The sequence below is a fragment of the Halichoerus grypus genome, chromosome 7 (genome assembly GCF_964656455.1).
Source record: "Halichoerus grypus chromosome 7, mHalGry1.hap1.1, whole genome shotgun sequence".
NCBI lineage: Eukaryota > Metazoa > Chordata > Mammalia > Carnivora > Phocidae > Halichoerus > Halichoerus grypus.
Genome location: NC_135718.1, coordinates 16,352,734 through 16,371,092, shown reverse-complemented (window position 1 = coordinate 16,371,092; position 18,359 = coordinate 16,352,734). Strand labels below are relative to the sequence as shown.

The 18,359-nt window shown below is 37.1% G+C and overlaps 1 protein-coding gene across 1 annotated transcript in view; it reads left to right on the top strand.

Annotated features, from left to right (window-relative positions):
* Nucleotides 1-18,359, top strand: part of TDRD1 (tudor domain containing 1) — a 51,744-nt gene that overhangs the window by 13,789 nt on the left and 19,596 nt on the right. The window contains exons 3-11 of the mRNA XM_078076907.1: nucleotides 3,850-4,180; nucleotides 6,484-6,542; nucleotides 12,948-13,092; nucleotides 14,569-14,674; nucleotides 15,379-15,442; nucleotides 16,357-16,461; nucleotides 16,691-16,873; nucleotides 17,370-17,513; nucleotides 18,072-18,243. Of these exons, the coding sequence (XP_077933033.1) occupies nucleotides 3,850-4,180; nucleotides 6,484-6,542; nucleotides 12,948-13,092; nucleotides 14,569-14,674; nucleotides 15,379-15,442; nucleotides 16,357-16,461; nucleotides 16,691-16,873; nucleotides 17,370-17,513; nucleotides 18,072-18,243 (1,309 nt within the window). The remainder of the gene's footprint in view (nucleotides 1-3,849; nucleotides 4,181-6,483; nucleotides 6,543-12,947; nucleotides 13,093-14,568; nucleotides 14,675-15,378; nucleotides 15,443-16,356; nucleotides 16,462-16,690; nucleotides 16,874-17,369; nucleotides 17,514-18,071; nucleotides 18,244-18,359) is intronic.

Here is an 18,359-nt window from a genome sequence, read left to right as displayed (position 1 = left end):
CTTAACTGACTGAGCCACTTAGGCACCCCAATGTTTAGGATTATTTTAATGGGATGATTTCTAGGTATAGAGTTACCGGGTGAATGGCTAGAACACTTTTAAGAATACATGTATACCTGGAGTGCCTGGATGGCACAGTTGGTTAAGTGTCCAACTCTTGGTTGCAGCTCAGGTCATGAGATCAAGCCCCTTGTCAAACTCCCTGCTCAGCATGGAGTCTACTTGAGAGTGCCTCTCTCTCTAAAATAAATATATATTGAAGGAAAAGAAAAAATACATATATACCTTAAGAATATATATTTATAGGGGCGCTTGTGTGGCTCAGTCGTTAAGCGTCTGCCTTCACCTCAGGTCATGATCCCCGGGTCCTGGGATTGAGCCCTGCATCGGGCTCCCTGTTCAGCAGGAAGCCTGCTTCTCCCTCTCTCACTGTCTCTCTGTTGAAAAATAAATAAAATCTTTTAAAAATACATATTTATAGACATACATACATGCAGGTGTGTATATGTATGTATATCCAAATTGTCTCCCCATAAGAACATACTAATTTATATTCCATGCAATGAGTGTCCATTTTATTTTCCAAAGATTTTATCTTTATTTTTAAGATTTTGAGAGAGAGGGAGAGAGAGCATGAGCAGGGGGGAGGGACAGAGGGAGAGGGAGAAGCAGGTTCCCTGCTCAGCAGGGAGCCAGACCTGGGGCTGGATCTCAGGACCCTGGGATCATGACCTGAGCTAAAGGTAGATGTTTAACCGGCTGAGCCACCCAGGTGCCCCTTATCTATTTATATGAGAGAGAAAGAAAGAGAGAGAGCCTTCGAGCAAGCACCTGTTCCTGTGAGTGGGTGGAGGGGGGGGGAGAGAGAGAATCTCAAGCACTCTGCACTGAGCACAGAGACCAATGCAGGGCTCAATCTCACAAACTTGAGATCATGACCTGAGCTGAAATCAAGAGTTTGTCGCTTAACCGACTTTGCCACCCAGAGGCCCAATAGTGAGTGTCCTTTTTAATCACACCCACACTGGGCAGAATATAATACATAATTATTTAATTTGATTTTTTTATTACAAATGAGGTTGAAGGTTTTCCCCCTTATGTTTATCAACTAATCTTCATCTTCTGTGCATTCTGTTCATGCCTTTTGCTCACATTTTATTGGTATCTGTATCAATTGGGCTGCAAATAACAGAAAACTCCTGGGTTTATTTGATGCCACAGTGAGTCTAAGCATAGGAAGATCAGGGCTGGTGTTCCGACTCAAGGATACCGCCAGAGACATCAGATGCTTTCACTTTTCAGCTCTACCATCCTTAGGGTGTGCTCTCTTCCTTTTTGCTTATTGCTTCCTGATTACATTACAGGAAGAAAGGGGTGAGGGATCCTGCAGCCAAGTCTGTTCCTGTTCATCAGGAAAGGACAGAGCTTTCTGAGAAATTCTGCTCAGAAGAATGATTATGGCCAGTATTGTCTCTAACTCAAGCTGGCAAATCAGAGGTAGAAGATGGCCTTTGGGTCCATTACATTGTCTGCTACAGTATCTGAATGTTTTTACTGTTTATCCCACATTTTTAAAATTTTGATATTGAATTTTCCATCTTTGTGTTAATCTTTATTTTCTGGCTTCTTTGCTATTTTTTGTAATCGTTTGTTTCATATAGTCATGTTTGCTAGTTCCTTTGTGATATTTTACCACTTTTAAGAGCAAAAACAAAACCCTTTACCTGCTCATGTGGTTGTTGTAGGCTGATTCTCTGGGAAGCAAAACTTGAGTTGGAGATTTATATACTGTGGTGAACGTGTTTTTGCATGGCTTTAGTGTTTTTGGAGTTAGTTGAGGTGGCTTTTCTAGTCCAATATGCCCAGTGTTGGAAAAATGAACGCTCTTGATTGTATTGGTCCTTACTAGATCAAGTTTATCGTGGTACTAAAATATCACTTGTTTTCTCTCTGTTGACAAGTGTGTAAGGCAGGTGTGTCCTTATTGTGGCCTCAATTTCTCCTCCTTTAATCAGTGTTTGTTTTATAGATCTAGGGACATTGTGATTCACTGATTCTTGGCTGATCGCTCTCCTCCAGTGTTTCTTTCATCCACATAAAAAATTGAGTTCTCTTTTATCGGCTATTAATATTTGTATTCCATTTTTTTTTTTGGTTATTTGCATAGCACATGTTTTAGTTCTATTATTTCCAGACTTGCCATATAATTTTGTTTTATGTGTGCCTTTATAACACCTAGCTGGATGTTTTTCTCCCTCTTTTTCTCTTTTAATTGAGACTAAATCATTGATAATTGGATTACTTGGGTTTCGTTCTGTCATCTTATTTGATGTTTTCCATTGACCATGCTCGAATCTTTTTTTTTTCCTGTTAGACTGAGATTTTTTCTTCTGTAATTTTAAAATTATGCATTGTTTTTGTTCTTCTGATAGTTACCCTAATATTTTAATGTGCATTCTTTATATTTCTTATACATTGGAGTTACTCAGTATTCCTAACCCCACCCAGTTTCCCCTGGAAGTTATTTTCCATTTGTAACTTCGTAGTATTTGTCTCTTACTGCACCCAACATTCTCCTTCTCACTGGATCTGATCCTTGTGTGTGTGGGGGGGTGTGCTTACTGCCATACGTGTGCTTTCCCTGGCAGCTGCAGGATCTCCCATTGTAACTGCCCATCTGCAGCCTTCAATTAGGGAACTTCCCAGGATCTGGCCTATAGAGTTTCCCTCTTCGAGTGTGCCTGTGTATTTCTTTCTTTCTTTTTTTTTTTAATTTCGTTATCTTTTCTGTATTGTCATGGATTAGGGTAGGCCTAATTTAAAGCAAATGATATGGAACTTTTAGGACACCAGGAGGGAGGATGTTTCTGCTATTTCTTTATCTTCCCTTTAAAACAATGTTAAACAATATTTAGATACTACTCATACCAGTTTAGCTTTCTGTGGCTTTTTTTTTCCCCCTGAGCAGTTTTGGGACAATAGGCAGTTTTACCTGCGGTCAACAGACAAAGCTGTAGGTCACAACCTCAGAAAGAAAAGTTTGTCCACTTTTATTACCTCCCTTGGGCAGGACACTTAGTATTCTTTTAAGAGTAATAGGAAAACAACAAGCTAGCATAAAGTCTGGATAGAGGTTTCTCAGAGGCACTTTGTAACAATACATGTACCTTATTTTCACAGAAAAGTGCATGCAGTTAAGTCCTTAAAAACAGTAGATACAAGTTACAATTTATAGAAGCTCAGCTGGAGATATCAAAGCAGAGGACTTGGGAAAAACAGAGCAAACAGGGGTCAGCTGAGGCAAACCATGAAGGATGACTGGGAGGGAAGGACTTTGCCAGGCCAGTGAGGAAGAGAGGGCATTGCGAGCTGGGTTCAGCATATTCAGGAGCCTAGTGTCTAAAGTAGGAGCGGGTAGAGGGATTCTGAGGGGCTAGAAAGGTAGGTGATGACCTGATTAAGACAATACCCTCTATTGTATTTCACCATTAAGTTGCATGCTCTGGGTTGGAAATATTTCTTTTTAAAACATGAAAGTCCTTTTTTATTCTGTTGTTTCAAAAGCTTTGTAAAGTAAAAAATGGTGTCGCATTCTGAGATTACTCTTTTGATGTCTCTTGAGTCAGTCTTTTGTCTGTGGTTGAATTGTGTGAAACTTGGGAGTTTGTACTTACAGATAGAGAATCTTTCTGTTTCTTGTGCCTTTAGGCCAGGCTGTGATATCATGGTTACCTCTGCTTTGGAATTATTCATGAGCATTACTTGTTACATAAAAAGAAATCACCTGGGCCTGCAATACTTCTATTTTTGTAATTAAAAATTGCCTTTTAAATACACTTCTTTCCATAGACTTCTTCGAATGTTAAATTGCCACATAATATGATGTCAAGAAATAATTTGGAGGCATCTACTTGTAAAATGACAGAGCCATTTAATTTTGAAAAAAATGAAAACAAGCTTCCACCATGTGATTCTTTAAGAAGTCCTGGAGCACATGCTAACCACCCTAATTTCCGGTTGAAAAGCCCAGAGAATGGAAATAAAAAGAACAATTTTTTGCTGTGTGAGAAAACCAAACAGTATTTGGCTAGTCAGGAAGACAATTCAGTATCTTCAAACCCTAACAGCATCAATGGAGAGGTGGTTGGATCCAAAGGAGACAGGAGGACGTTGTCAACAGGTGAGTGAAAACTACAGGCTTACTACTTCTTGATTCTGGTGGTTTCTTTGGCTTATCACAGGAATGTAATCACACATTCATGTGCTATTAACAGAACAACTAAATAGCTACCTTATAGCATTTGCATTTAAAGATTTAGAAGCAAAAGCCAGGTGCCAAATAGCTTCATCACAAAAAAGATTCCGGAGGAGAGAAGGTCTACAAATGAGCTTTTCCCCCCACAATGGGAGAACTGTACTAGGAATGTAGAAAGGACATACTCTGCCTTTTTAAAGATTGGCATATTAAAAAATACTATGCAAATCGTATGTTCACAAAGATACAGTAAGATATTAAATTGCTTCATTAGATTTTTAAAAAATTGTTCCTTTAGTCCTAATTCCAAAAACCTGGTTTTGAATGGGGAGGGGAGGCCTGGTGAGTGTATATCAGATGTGATCTTTTAATGTTATGGTGATGTAGTTCTGGTGCGTGGCCTTTGGGCCTCTGGGGTTTCCCAAGAGGTCAAAACTATTTTCCCGATAATACTAAAATATCATTTGCCTTTTTTGTTGTGCTGACTTTACACCGATGGTGCAAAAGCAAAGGTGAGTAAACCAGTAATGCCTCGTTAGCTCCTACCTGCTTGGGCTAGTGGTCATTGGGTTTTTTCATTGCTGTGAACTTGTGGTTAAGACAAAGCCAGAACCTTACTGAGGGTTGTCCTTGACAAAGCACTAAGAATTACTACTAAATCTTGACACTTGTGTACAGATATTTTTAGTATTTTGTGTAAGAAAATAGGAATTACCCCTAACTTCTGCTTCATAGGGAAGTATGAAAAGTGTGTGTGTGATTGAGTTGTAAGCTGTACGTATGGAAATTTTTTCTTGGAACATCATTTTTACTTGAACGACAAATTCTAGTTACTCAGATTTAGATATCTCGCATTCATTTTCTCAAAAATGAACAAAGTGAGCCTGTCACTTCAAGGAAAACACCTGACAGTATTTTGTTGCTAATGATAAAATTCAAGCTTTTGAGCAAAAATGAGAATTTCAGGAAACCCATATCTGCCACTCTGTGTGACAGCTTCTCAATACCTAGACTTTTCCAGTGAGATGCGTGGTGATATTAACTAACACACATGATTTTTAAAATATTGTGTAATGAAATCTGTCCACATTTGGAAGATCTGCATAACTCAGAGTTTCTCAGTCTTACCCAAATGACCAATGCATGATGTTGCACAGTCATGCATGGGTAAAAATCTACTTAAAGTGCAAGATAAATCAATGGATTCCAGTGTCACATTATGAAAAAGTTTTAGATTCCACATTGCAACTACCCCTCAAACTATGACTTGAGTTTTGGCATGATGTTAAAGGAAAATACCCATAATTATCTGAGAAGGCTGTTATTAAATACTACTTTTTGCAACCACGTATCTGTGAGAGGCCAGATTTTCTTCATAGACTTCAACCAAAGCAACAACAGGGGATTGACTGCAAAAGCAGGTATGTGAATCCAACTACCATGAGTTAAACCAAACATTACAAAAATGTAAAACAGTGCTACTCTTCTCACAATTTTTTTTTGCTTTGAAAAATGTAGTTGGTTTAAAAACAAAAATCATGTCAATGTAGTGCATTTATTTTTAAATGAATGTTTTTAATTTTTAGAAGTTTAAAATTTCTAATTTTAATTTCTTTTTAACCGTTTTTTATGGGGAGGAGGGGCAGAGGGAGAGGGAGAGAGAGAATTTTAAGCAGGCTCCATACCCAGCACAGAGCCCCACACAGGCTCAATCTCAGGACTCTGAGATCATGACCTGAGCCAAAATCAAGAGTTGGATGCTTAACCAACTGAGCCACCAGGTGCCCCTACATTTTTTTTTCTTTAAATAATCTCCATGCTCAATGTGGGGCTTGAACTCATGATCCCGAGATCAAGAGTCACATGCTCTTCTGACTGAGCCAGCCAGGCGCCCCTTAATTTCTAATATTGATAAATATTGACAGACATAGGCCATATAAACAAAATCTCTTTGAGGTTCTCAATAATTTCTAAGTGTGTAAATGAGTCCAGGGTTCAAAAAAGTCTGAGAATTGCTGCCTCAGTGAATGGAGATAAATTCACTATAAGAGGAATAGTAATTAAGTTTCAAACAAATCCTTATTTTTCATTAGAAAAAGTAGGTTGTTGCTTATTTGTAGTTTAGGTTTAAGGCTATTATGGTATAGCTTTGTTATTTGAATATCTATTATGATATTGTACATTTTCAGGAATAAAGTAATATTGACTTTTATGTTTTCTCTCTCCAGGAAACTCAATGTCACCATTAAATGTTGGAAACAGTTCACCACCCAAAGAAGTAAATAGTGTAAGGTTTTGGTTTTTTTCTATTTTGTGTTTTTGTTTGGGTGTAAAAGATTCTAAACATATTTTGTATTGTGTTAATGAAGAATTACTCAATTTTCAGATATTAGTGAAGGTCAAGCTTCCTTTTCTTTATCCTAGTATCTTTAAAAAAAAAAAAAATCAGTTCTTTTTAGGTGATTGTAGTAAGCTATGCCATTGTAAGTGCAGCCCTGCAATTGACATGCAGAAATAATACAGATCCTGTGTAGCTGTTTCTGTTTCTCCCTGCGTGATGTGCTGCGGAATTTAGTATAATATGATAACCAGGATGTTGACAGTGATACTGTCAAGATACAGAACATTTCCATCTTTCCCTTACATGTTTTTGATGGTCATATCCATTTCCCTCTTGCCCCTATCACCTCCTTAACCCATGGAGGCTACGAATCTAATCCACATCCAAAGTTTTGTCATTTCAAGGATGTTATATAAATGGAATCCTACAGTATGTAACTTTTTGGGATTGGATATATTCACTCATCATAATTCCCTGGAGATTCATCTAGGGTTGTTGTATCAGTAGTTTTATTTTTATTGCTGAAAAGTAGTCCGTGGTTTAACATTCACATATTGGAAGTGCCCCTGCACGGTTTCCAGTTTTGGGCTATTACAGTTAAAACTCTTATAAACCTTCATGTGCAAGGTTGATGTGAACATAAGTTTTTTGTTTTTGTTTGTTTCTGCCCTGGGTTAAATGCCCAGGAGTGCAATTTCTGGGTCATGGAGTATTGCATATTTAGTTTTTTATGAAGCTACTGAAGCATTTTCCAGCAGAGCTATACCATTGCATGTTCCCACTGAGAATACCTGCAGCATCACACCAGCATGTGGTGCTGGTGGTGGTTTTATTGTTCCCAATCTCATAGACATGTGGTGATACTTTGTAGTGGTTTTAATTTTTGTTGCCCTAATGGCTAGTGATAAACATCTTCTCATGTGCATATTTGCCATTTCTGTTTCATTTTTGATGAGATGTTTACTCATGTATTTTGTCCCTTTTCTAATTTGGATTTTTTTTTTTTACTCCGATTTGAAAGTTCTTTATATGTTCTAAGTTCTAATCTTTTGTCAAATATGTGATTCACAAATGATTTCTCCCAGTCTGTAGCTTGTCTTTTCAGTCTCTTACCAGAGTTGTGGTTTAGCAGACCACAAGTTTTTAATTTTAATGATGTCCTGATCACTTTTCCTTTTATGGATTTTGCTTTTTGTGTCAGGTCTAGAAATTCTTTGCTACTTCAGATCCAGAAAATTTGGGGCTTTTTTTCCAAAAAGTTTTATAGTTTTATATTTAGATTTGTGGTCCATTTTGAGTTAATTTGAAGTTTGGTTTGTTTTTCTTCAATTTCTCCACCATTTGTTAAAAATGCTATATTTCCTCCACTGAACCACTGAATTGCTTTTGCACTTTTGTCAAAAATTAGGCATATTTATTCTATTTTCCATGGACCTGTCTATATATCCCTCCACCAGGGGCGCCTGGGTGGCTCAGTTGGTTAAGCGACTGCCTTCGGCTCGGGTCATGATCCTGGAGTCCCGGGATCGAGTCCCACATTGGGCTCCCTGCTCAGCAAGGAGTCTGCTTCTCCCTCTGACCCTCCTCTCTCTCATGCTCTCTGTCTCTCATTCTCTCTCTCTCAAATAAATAAAATCTTAAAAAAAAATTTTTTTATATATCCCTCCACCATTATCACACAGTACTGGTGCTATGTAATAAGTCTTGAAGTTGGGTACAGTGATTTCTGCCACTTTTTTTTTTTTCAAAATTGTTTTAGCTAGTATATTTCCTATGCCTTCCAGTATACATCTTAGAATAATCTTGTCCATATCTGCAAAAAGTCTTGCTGAGATTTTGATAGTAATTGATTTTTTTTTTTTAAGATTTTATTTGTCGGAGAGAGGGGGAGAGAAAGTGCGCACACGCACAAGCAGGGGAAGAGGCAGGCAGAGGGAGAAGCAGGCTCCTTGCCGAACAAGGAGCCCGATGCAGGACTCAATCCCAGGATCATGACCTGAGCTGAGCCAAAGGCAGACACTTAAACGACTGAGCCACGCAGGTGTCCCAATAGTAATTGATTTAAACTTGTATAAGGATTGAGGATTATCAGTATCTTTGCTGTGTTGAATCTTCCAGTCCATGAATGTAATCTCTCCATTTATTTAAATCTTCTTTGATTTCTTCCACTTCGTAGCTTTCAGCTTATATGTTCTATGCACAGTTATATTTACACATGTTTTTTTTTTTTTTTTAGTGATTGTAAATGCTGTTATAGTTTCTATTTCCACATATCCTCAGGTTCGTTGTTAATATATATAAATATGGTTTTGCATGTTTCTCTTGTACACTGTGACTTTACTGAAGTCACTTATTCTTGAGAATTTTTTTTGTAGGTTCTTTGGGATTTTCTACATAGACAATTTTATCTTCTGCAGATAGGAACAGTTTTATTTTCAGTATATATGCTTTATATTTCCTTTTTTTTTTTTTTTTTTTAGCCTATTGCACTGGCTGGAAGTTCTAGCTCTGTGTTGAGTAAGAATGGTGACAGTGGATATCTTGCTTTATTTCCAAACTCAGTGGAAAGCGTTGAGTCTTTTCACTATTAAGTGTATTGTTAGCTATGGGATTTTTGTAGATGATCCTTATCAACTTGTTGAAATTTTCTCTTCCTACTTTTTTGATAGTTTTGATCATGACTAGGTGTTGAGCTTTTCTAAATGCTTTTCCTTCATCCATTGATACCTGATCTTTTAACCTGTTAATATGGTGGATTACATTGATTTTTTATTTTTTAATTATCTTTTAAAGATTTTATTTATTAGAGCACAAGAGAGAGCACAAGCGGGGGTTGGGGGGAGAGGCAGAGGGAGAAGCAGATTCTCCACTGAGCAGGGAACCTGATGTGGGGGTCGATCCCAGGACCCCAAGATCATGACCTGAGCTGAATAACTGACTGAACCACCCAGGTGCCCCTTTGTTGATGTTTTAAAATATTTAACCAGCCTTGCATCCCTGGAATAAACTCCACTTTGTCATGGTGTATAGTTAATTTTGTATATTGCTGAATTATATTTGGTATCATTTTGAGTAGGATTTTTACATCTGTTTTTATAAGCAGTTTATAATTTTCTCTTTCTTACTATCTTTGTGTGGTTGGGGAACCAAGGTAATACTACCTTTCTGAAAGAGAAGTTGTATAGGACTGGTGTTAATTCTTTAGACATTTGGTATTTTTCAGTGAAAACCATGTAAGTGTGAAGATTTATTTTTTTGGTGTTTTAAGATTATTCAATTTCTTTAATATTTATAGGACTATTCATATTATCTTTTTCATATTGTGATAATTTGTGGTCTTTGAGGAATTGGTCCATTTTGGCTACGTCATGAAATCTGAATGTGTAGAGTTGTTCTAAGTATTCCATTATTTTTATGTCTTCAGGGTCTATAGTAAGGTATACATTGTTTCATTCCTGATATTGGTAATTTCTGTCTTGTTTATTTTTCAAACAGTCTTGCTAGATTGATTTTATTGATCTTTTTTTTAAATATTTATTTGAGAGAGAGAGTGTGTGTAGGAGCTGGGTGGGGGGGAGAGGCGGGGTGGGGGGGAGAGGTAGAAGGAGAAGCTGTCTCTCTGCTGAGTGGGGAGCCTGACCTGGGGCTTGATCTCAGGACCCTGAAATCATGACCTGAGCTGAAGTCCAATGCTTAACCTACTGAGCCACCTAGGTACCCCCTTTTTGGTCTTATCAAAGAACCAGGTCTTTGTTTCATTGATTTTTCTATTTTCTCCAAGTTTTTATTTTTAATTTCATTGATTTCTCCTTTTATCTTTGTTTCCTTGCTTCTGTTTGCTTTGGGCATGTTTTTTTCTTACTTTTTAGGTTCTTAAGATGGGAATTTAGATTATTGATTTGAGACTTTCCCTCTTTTCTAATGTGTGAACTTAGTGCTATAAATTTACCTCTTGGCAGTCCTTTAACTGTGTCTTACAAATTTTGATTTGTTATGTTTTCATTTTCTATGAGTTCAGCGTTTTTTTTTAATTTCCTTTGAGACCTCCTCTTTGACTCATGAGTTGTTTAGAAGTACATCGTTTTCAAATGTTTGAAGATTATTTAATTACGGTTACTTATTTCTAGTTTGAGACCACTGTGGTTGAAAAACACCCTCTGTGTGATTTAAATTTGTTGAGCTTTGCTTTATGGCCCAGTGTGTGGTCTTAATATATGTTCTGTTAGCACTTGAAAAGAATGTCCATTTTGTGGTGGGTAGAATGATCTATAAATGTCTAACAGAATCCATTAGTTGATGGTGATCTCAAGTTCTTCTGTATTCTTGCTGATTTTCTATGTAGTTAATTGTTGAGACAGGGATATTAAGGTCTCTAACTATAATTATGTATTGTCTATTTCTCTTTTCAGTTTCATTTTACTTCAATTTTTTTCTATTCTATTAAGTCTATAATGCTTATTGTATTTTTGCTTAATATGTTCTTCCTTCCCTTTTGTTCCAACATTCCTTTATTTCCTTTATATTTAGAGAACGTCCTTTAGCCATTCTTTTTGGATAGGTCTGCTGGTGACAAATTCTTAGTTTTCTTTCATTTGGGAATGTCTTGATTTCTTCTTTATTCCTGCAGGATACTTTTCCTGGATAAGTTTCCCAGCTAACAGTTCTCTTCTTTCAGCACTTGAAAAATGTATTACTTCCTTCTGCTCTCTGTGGTATCTGTTGAGAAATCTATTCTCTTCTGAATTACTTTTTCCCCTGTAAGTAAGATGTCCTTTCCCTTTCTCTGCTTTTAATCTTTTTTGTCTTTAGCTTGAAGAAGTTTGACTACATGCATCTTGGTACGGATTTCTTTAATTTGGTCTGGGACTTGCTCAGCTTGAATTTGTAGATTTGTATCTTTTGCCAAATTTTATAAGTATGGGGCATTTTTTTTGAGAACTACTTCACCCTGCCTTTTTCCTCTCCTGGGACTCCAAAGACATGAATGTTAAATATTTTGTTATAGTCCCATAGGTCTCTGAGGCTCTGTTAATTAGTCTTTTCTCCACTTTGTTTTTTCTCTCTTGTTAGACTTGGCAGTTTCTATTGTTCAGTCTTCAAGTTTACTGATCCTTACCTCTATTCTCTCATTCTGCCATGGCATCCCTCGTTGTGTGTTTTTTGTTGTTGTTGTTTTACTTTCCAGTTGTAAAACTTCCATTTGGTTCTTCTTTATATCTTCTATTTCTTTGCTGAGACTCTTCATTTGTTTCAAGTGTGCTCATAATTGCTTATTGAAGTATTGATGGCTGCTTTAAAATGTTTGTCAAACTTTTCTGTTGTCTTGATGTTGGTATTTTTTTTTTCATTCAATTGTGATTTTCCTTTTTCTTAGTAAGACAAGTTATTTTCTATTGAAACTGGCACATTTGGGGTATTAATGAAATTCTGTATCTTATTTAAACTTTGTTTTAGCTAGCTTCCTCTGACCCTATACCAGAGGAAGGTGGGTGCTGCCAGGTGGGAGTAGATGTCCAGGTGCCCCACTCAGCCTCAGTTGGCACTCAAGATGGTGCTCTCCCTTGCTTTGGGGTGAGGGTGGGAGTTCCAGCTTCCAGGTAGGCCTCATGTGATACCTCCTCCCTGGCTGGGAGTTATGAGTGCCTCTTTACTGATATGGGAGTGGGATGGAGTGGGAAGAGAGTAGGTGGGCCAGGGAGGAGAATTAGAGGGGGAGAGTTGAGAGACACTCATTACTTTTGAATGGTGGTGAAAAGTTCTGATTGTCCACTGGGTCTCCTCTTCCACCACCCCAATGATGGTGGTTGGGGTAGGGGGAACACTCGTACCTGCTGGGTGGAAGTCCAGGTTCCCCACATGGTCTTTATGGGGAGACTCCCAGGGATAAAGTGCCAGCTCCCTGCTCTAGAACAGGGCCACAGTATTTTCTGTGGTGTTTGTCTAGGGTAGAACAGGTATTGGTTTTCTGTATTGCTGGGCTGCCTGTTTCCTGGTCTTTTGGCTAAAGAGAGTACACTTTCTGTTGGGGACTTCATTATCTGTACTGTTTGGCATTTTGGGTTGCTGACTTCTCCAGCACCGTGTCTGGGATATGTGAAGCAAAACGAAAAATCAAGAAACTCATTGTCTTGTTCTTCTCTGGGTCCCAAGTTTCCTAGCCTGTCTGCTGCCTTCTTGTCAAAATCAGCTTATGTTTGTTTATATATAAGTCCAGGGTTTTTTAGTAGCATGTAATGGGAGGAATAGGGAAAGGTACATCTCTTTTATCTGTCCAGAAGAGGAAATCCCAAATACAGTATTTCAAAAAAATTACTACCAAGTTTTAATATTGCTATTCTCTTTTCTTAATAGAAGCCTAGCAATAACGTGCCTCCTGCAAAGTCAAAAAAAATACACAAGTTGGTTGAGAATTCCTTGTCCATAAATAATTCAGCACTCTTCAACTCCTTAGGACCTCCTTTTCGGTCAACAACTTGCCATCGCTGTGGCCTGTTTGGTAAGCATATTTCCCTAACATGTCTCTTTCACACATTTGAAAATATTTTTACTATGGAAAGTTCAAAAATATTAAGTATGAACAGAATAGTGTATCTGTGCTGTATACCCATCTCTCTGCTTCAGCAGCTTCCAGCAGCCCACAGTTCTTGTTCATCCATCCATACCTTTCCACTCTTGCTGCTTCCTTACTCGATTACTATTTCCTGTAGTTTTGTTTGTGATAAAATGTACATGCATTGGCATGCACAAACTCACACGCCTATCAAGATACAGAATATTTCCATCTTCTTAGAAAGTTCCCTCCTAGCCCCTTCTAGTCTCTCTGGATGCTGGAGGCAACCACAGTGGGTTTTTTTTTAACCATAAATTAATTTTGCCACTTTTAGAACTTCATATATATGGTATCTTATTGATTCTTATGTGTAAAGCTTTTTTTTTCTTTTAGAATAGTATTTTTGATATTAGTACATGTTCTATGTACACTATTTTTTGTTGCTGAGTAGTAGTTGTATGATTATATCACAGTGTATCTGTTTTTTTATTGAACATTTTTGCTTCCTTTAAGTTTGTGTTTAGCTTTTGGCTATTATGAATAGAGCTCTCTCCACATTTTTGTATAAGTCCTTGTGTGGATATAGGTTTTCATTTCTCTTGGGAACATACCTACGAGTATAATTGCTGAGTCAAAGAGTAGGTAACAGCCAAGCCATTTTCCTAAGTAGTTGTCCCATTTTACATTCCCAATGATAATGAGTTCTGCGTGCTCCACATCTCTGTCATTTGGTGCTGTTGATCTTTTCAACTTTAGCCCTTCTCATGGGTGTGTACTGGTATCTCATTGTGGTTTTAACTTGCATTTCCCTCATGACCAGTGAATGATCTTGAGCAGTATTTCATGTGCTTACTGGCTATTTGGTTATTTAGTTGTTTTTTTTTTTTTTCTTTTTTTGAGTAGAAGCATTTGAGGCCAGCCTGGTTTTTTTTGTTGTTGTTGTTGTTTTATGTGTTTTTTTTCTGCCTGTATATTCATAGGATTTTTTAATACTTTATTTAAAAAACCTCCCGGGTTTTTCTGGGTGTGATTCTCTTCATTGGTTTTTTGTTTTGTATTTTTTTTAATGGCACGAGGTAATAAGCCATGTCAGAGTCTGCTTGCACAAGTCTCTTTTCACTACCACACATTTTCTATTTCCTTTGATTGTTCCTTTTATAATGTTCTGGGCTCTACTTTAAGGTAGTTAGGTTTTCAGTCTGTCCTCCTCATTTTCACCTTTGCATTCCTATTTGCAATTTGAGAGAGCTTTAAGAATTTAATCTTAACGCCTAATCATAAACAGCATAATCCTCTTCAAGTAATCTTCTTGATGTGATTAATAGAATAGTGATTGATATGTCTGGTCTTTGAAAATGTCTTGCTCTCAGCAACAAATACTTGGAGTAAAACACTGGTGATGTTACGGGCTGTGTTCTGTAGGATCGCTGAGGTGTTCACAGTGCAAGCAGACATACTATTGCTCCATAGCATGCCAGAGAAGGGACTGGTCAGCACACAGCATCGTGTGCAAACCTGTTCAACAAAAGTAAGTATAATTTTTATTCATTAGAGAATATTTAAGAGGATTTTTTTTTTGATGTGGTAAGGATCAAATGAGGTAAGCAGGCCATAACTATGTAGAAGTTGTTATTTTATTTACTGAGGTGTAACATAAAGGATGCAAATCTGACATGAAGAGCTTACAAATTTAGGACTGAGTTTTCATGAATATAATTTTATTAGTACATATTCAGAGTTAGAACTTTTAAGTTTGTGTTTGTAATAATTAGAGCTTTAGAATGCCTTTTAATCATGTGTTCTTTCCTGAATTTTGATAAGGTAGAACTCTCACAGTGCCTCATGAATTGTGATTTTAAAATATGAAAATTTTACTGGCATGGCATATACCAGTTTACAAAGCAGTTTCACATCTATAAGTTCATTCGATCCTCCAAACTGTTGAGGTCATGTAGGGATTATCTCCATTTTGTAGATAAGAAAGCTGGGGCTTGGAGATCATGGCTGTGTATGTCCCTTTAATTAGGTGGCTTTGGAAGAGGCAAGCCCGCACACGGGGGTAGACTGTTGCATAGCCAGCCTTGGACTATTTTGCTTTGTTACTACTGTGATACTCTCTGAAGGAAGCTGTTTTTCTCCTTCTGGATTTTGATGATTGAGACTCAATCATTGTGGCCCCTACTCTTAATTGGCTCTGTACTATAAGTATTATAATCAACTGCTTTATTTCAGTTTCCACAAACGTGAAGATAGTAAATCACCTTTTGAAACAAAGAACATGCAAGTGAAAAATGAGGTATGATGTACTTTTTGCCTTTAGAATTTTGAATGATTTCCTTTTATTGAATTAAGAGGACTTAAGCTAAATAAAATACTTATGACTTCTCCATTTCACCAGTGATTATTCAAGTGATCTCCAACCCCCAACATGGGGCTCGAACTCACGAGATCCCAGATCGAGTCGCAGGCTCCTCTGACTGAGCCAGCCAGGCGCCCCTGCACCAGTGTTTATTTAAAAACAAAAGTTTCCTGTTGAATAAATCTGTACACCTTAATGATCGATTGGGTGACTATTGGGGATTTTTGAGCATTGTGTGTGCCCAGCACTTCCCAGAAGGACTTGAGATGAGATGCCTGTGTCTCAGTGTAAAATCATTGGATTCCTGAGAGAGAGCTCCTCTCTGTGGTCCCCGCATGCACACGTTCTCTGGCTTTGTGTACTGCATTCTTTGTATACTGCCCTCGTATCGAAGCAGCATTTTTTTCTGTAATACCCCCCTTCCATTTAGTTAACTGTGTGGGCTAAATCATTCATAATCTGAAAAATATCAGTAGTACTCAGCTCGTCTATAATTTTTAGGCTTCTCTAGCTGGTCCTAGCTTCTACTTAAAAAAATCTGACTTCCTCAAATATTCATTCTTTTAAAATGTTAACAAGTGCAAACCTAAAACACTAAACCCCCCTTTTTATTTTATAAACTCAACATTATCATCACCATTATGGCCTGATTCTTGAGTGATCCCATTGCTGTGAACACTGCCTTTGGACAGTGGGTTTCCTTGGCTCTTGAAGGTGTACACTATTTCTCTGCTCTCTTATTCAAGCCTCAGGGGCTATTTTGGCCTTAATTCCAGCAAATGGTGGCCACAGTACCCCTGAAACACGTGCTTGTCTAAGTAACTCATGCGTTTTGTTTTTTTTAAACCCAGGGTGACTATCCTCTTGGAGTTACTAAAGAAATAGCCATTTGTGCTGATAAAATAATGTTTTCTGATTTGAGAAGTCTACAACTCAGGAAAACCATGGAAATAAAGGTATTTGTTGTTTAATTTCTATAGACAGAGATCCAAAGAACTATAGATTTTTTTTCCCTTGTTTTCTGTTTTTACTTTGAGCTTATAAGATAACTTTAAAATGTAACTGATGAAATTGATTGCAAAAACTGTCTTAAAACTTTTTTTTCAATCTTGTTAGAAAGCTTTAAGAAATTCACATTTGCTTGTGTTCTCAGTGAATTATTGCACATTTTTTGTCTCTTGAAAGGGTACAGTTACTGAATTCAAACACCCAAGTGACTTTTACGTGCAGTTATATTCTTCAGAAGTTTTAGAATACATGAACCAACTCTCTGCGACTTTAAAGGAAACCTATGCAAATACAGCTCAGGAGGAGGATTACATTCCTGTTAAGGGGGAAGTTTGTGTTGCCAAGTACACTGTTGATCAGGTAACTGCTGATGAAATGAATTATTTACTATGATGTTTTAATTTACTTTGGTCCTATAACTCGACACCAGAGCTTTTAATAATGCATTTGCTGGCTTAACCAGAGGCTGTTGTCACATTCCCATTTCTTGTCCTGTCGGTATTGTAAGTCTGTTGGGTGACCCCCTCCAGCTCTGTTTATGGGCCCCTCTTCTGCTAGTTACAGACTGATGGTGAGTCCTGCAGCTTGTGTTTATTTCTGTAGCTGAGGCATTAGTGTGTCGTAGTGTCTCCTGGGCTAGACTAACCCGGGAATAATTGTGCACATTAAAGTCTCCTAAATAGACAAATTTAGGGATTTCTTAGCCAGATTCTTAAAAGATTAACTTGTTAATTGACTGCCTCAGAACAGAACTGTAGCCTTTCCTTTGCATGTTCTGTAGATTGGCTGAGAGTTTTTAAGCCTAAAATTGTGAAATATGGTTTTGAAGCAGAGCACCATTATATTCCACTTTCAGACCTGGAACAGAGTAATAATACAAGATATTGATATGCTGCAGAAGAAGGCACAAGTCTTATATATTGATTATGGAAATGAAGAAATAATTCCAGTAAACAGAATTCATCAACTAAATAGAAACATTGACTTATTTCCTCCATGTGTGAGTCTTTTTTACTTTCTAAATTCCTAATAGTGTCCCCAAAGAACTGTTTTTAATATTTTGATGGTCACAATATTTGCTCTATTCTGTGATGTATTATAAAAAAGTACCTATTGGTATATTTTTCATCTTTTACTAAATGCAGATAAATACTCATTGGCTTTCTTGGATCCATTTAAGAAGCCTTATTTAGTTAATACTTCCTTAGATGAGAAACTTAGCATTTTTTAGGGACATCTTATCCATCTCTTCTTTTAAAACAATCATTTCTATGTTTGTTACGTTGTCTGGAAGCAACCTGAATTTATATGTATTTGAGGGATAATAATTCTTTCATGAATTTCTTAAGCTTCAAGTCCCAAAAGGAAAAGCACTGTGGATAGAGTAGCACAAGAGACAAATAATTACACATAAAATTGTTTATTTGCTTAATTCTTGAAGATTTCTGATAAATTTTCAGTGTCAAATATATTATCTTTAAAAAATCTTCATGTTATTAATTAGAAAAAAATCATTTTCAAATACTAATTTTTTAGTAACTCATGTAAAATCTTTCAGGCCATAAAGTGCTTTGTGGCCAATGTTATCCCAGCAGAGGGGAATTGGAGCAATGAATGTGTCAAAACTATTAAATCACTGTTAATGGAGCAGTACTGCTCTATAAAGATTGTCAACATCTTAGAAGAAGAAGTGGTTACCTTTGCTGTGGATGTTATGCTGCCAGGTTCAGGTAAGATCTAAATCTTTCTTAGATGGAGCACTTAATGTGTTGTTTAGTCTTCACCTGTTATACAGAGAAGAAATAGAAACATGAAATGAGGCCAAGTAAGCTCCACTCGGAAGTCC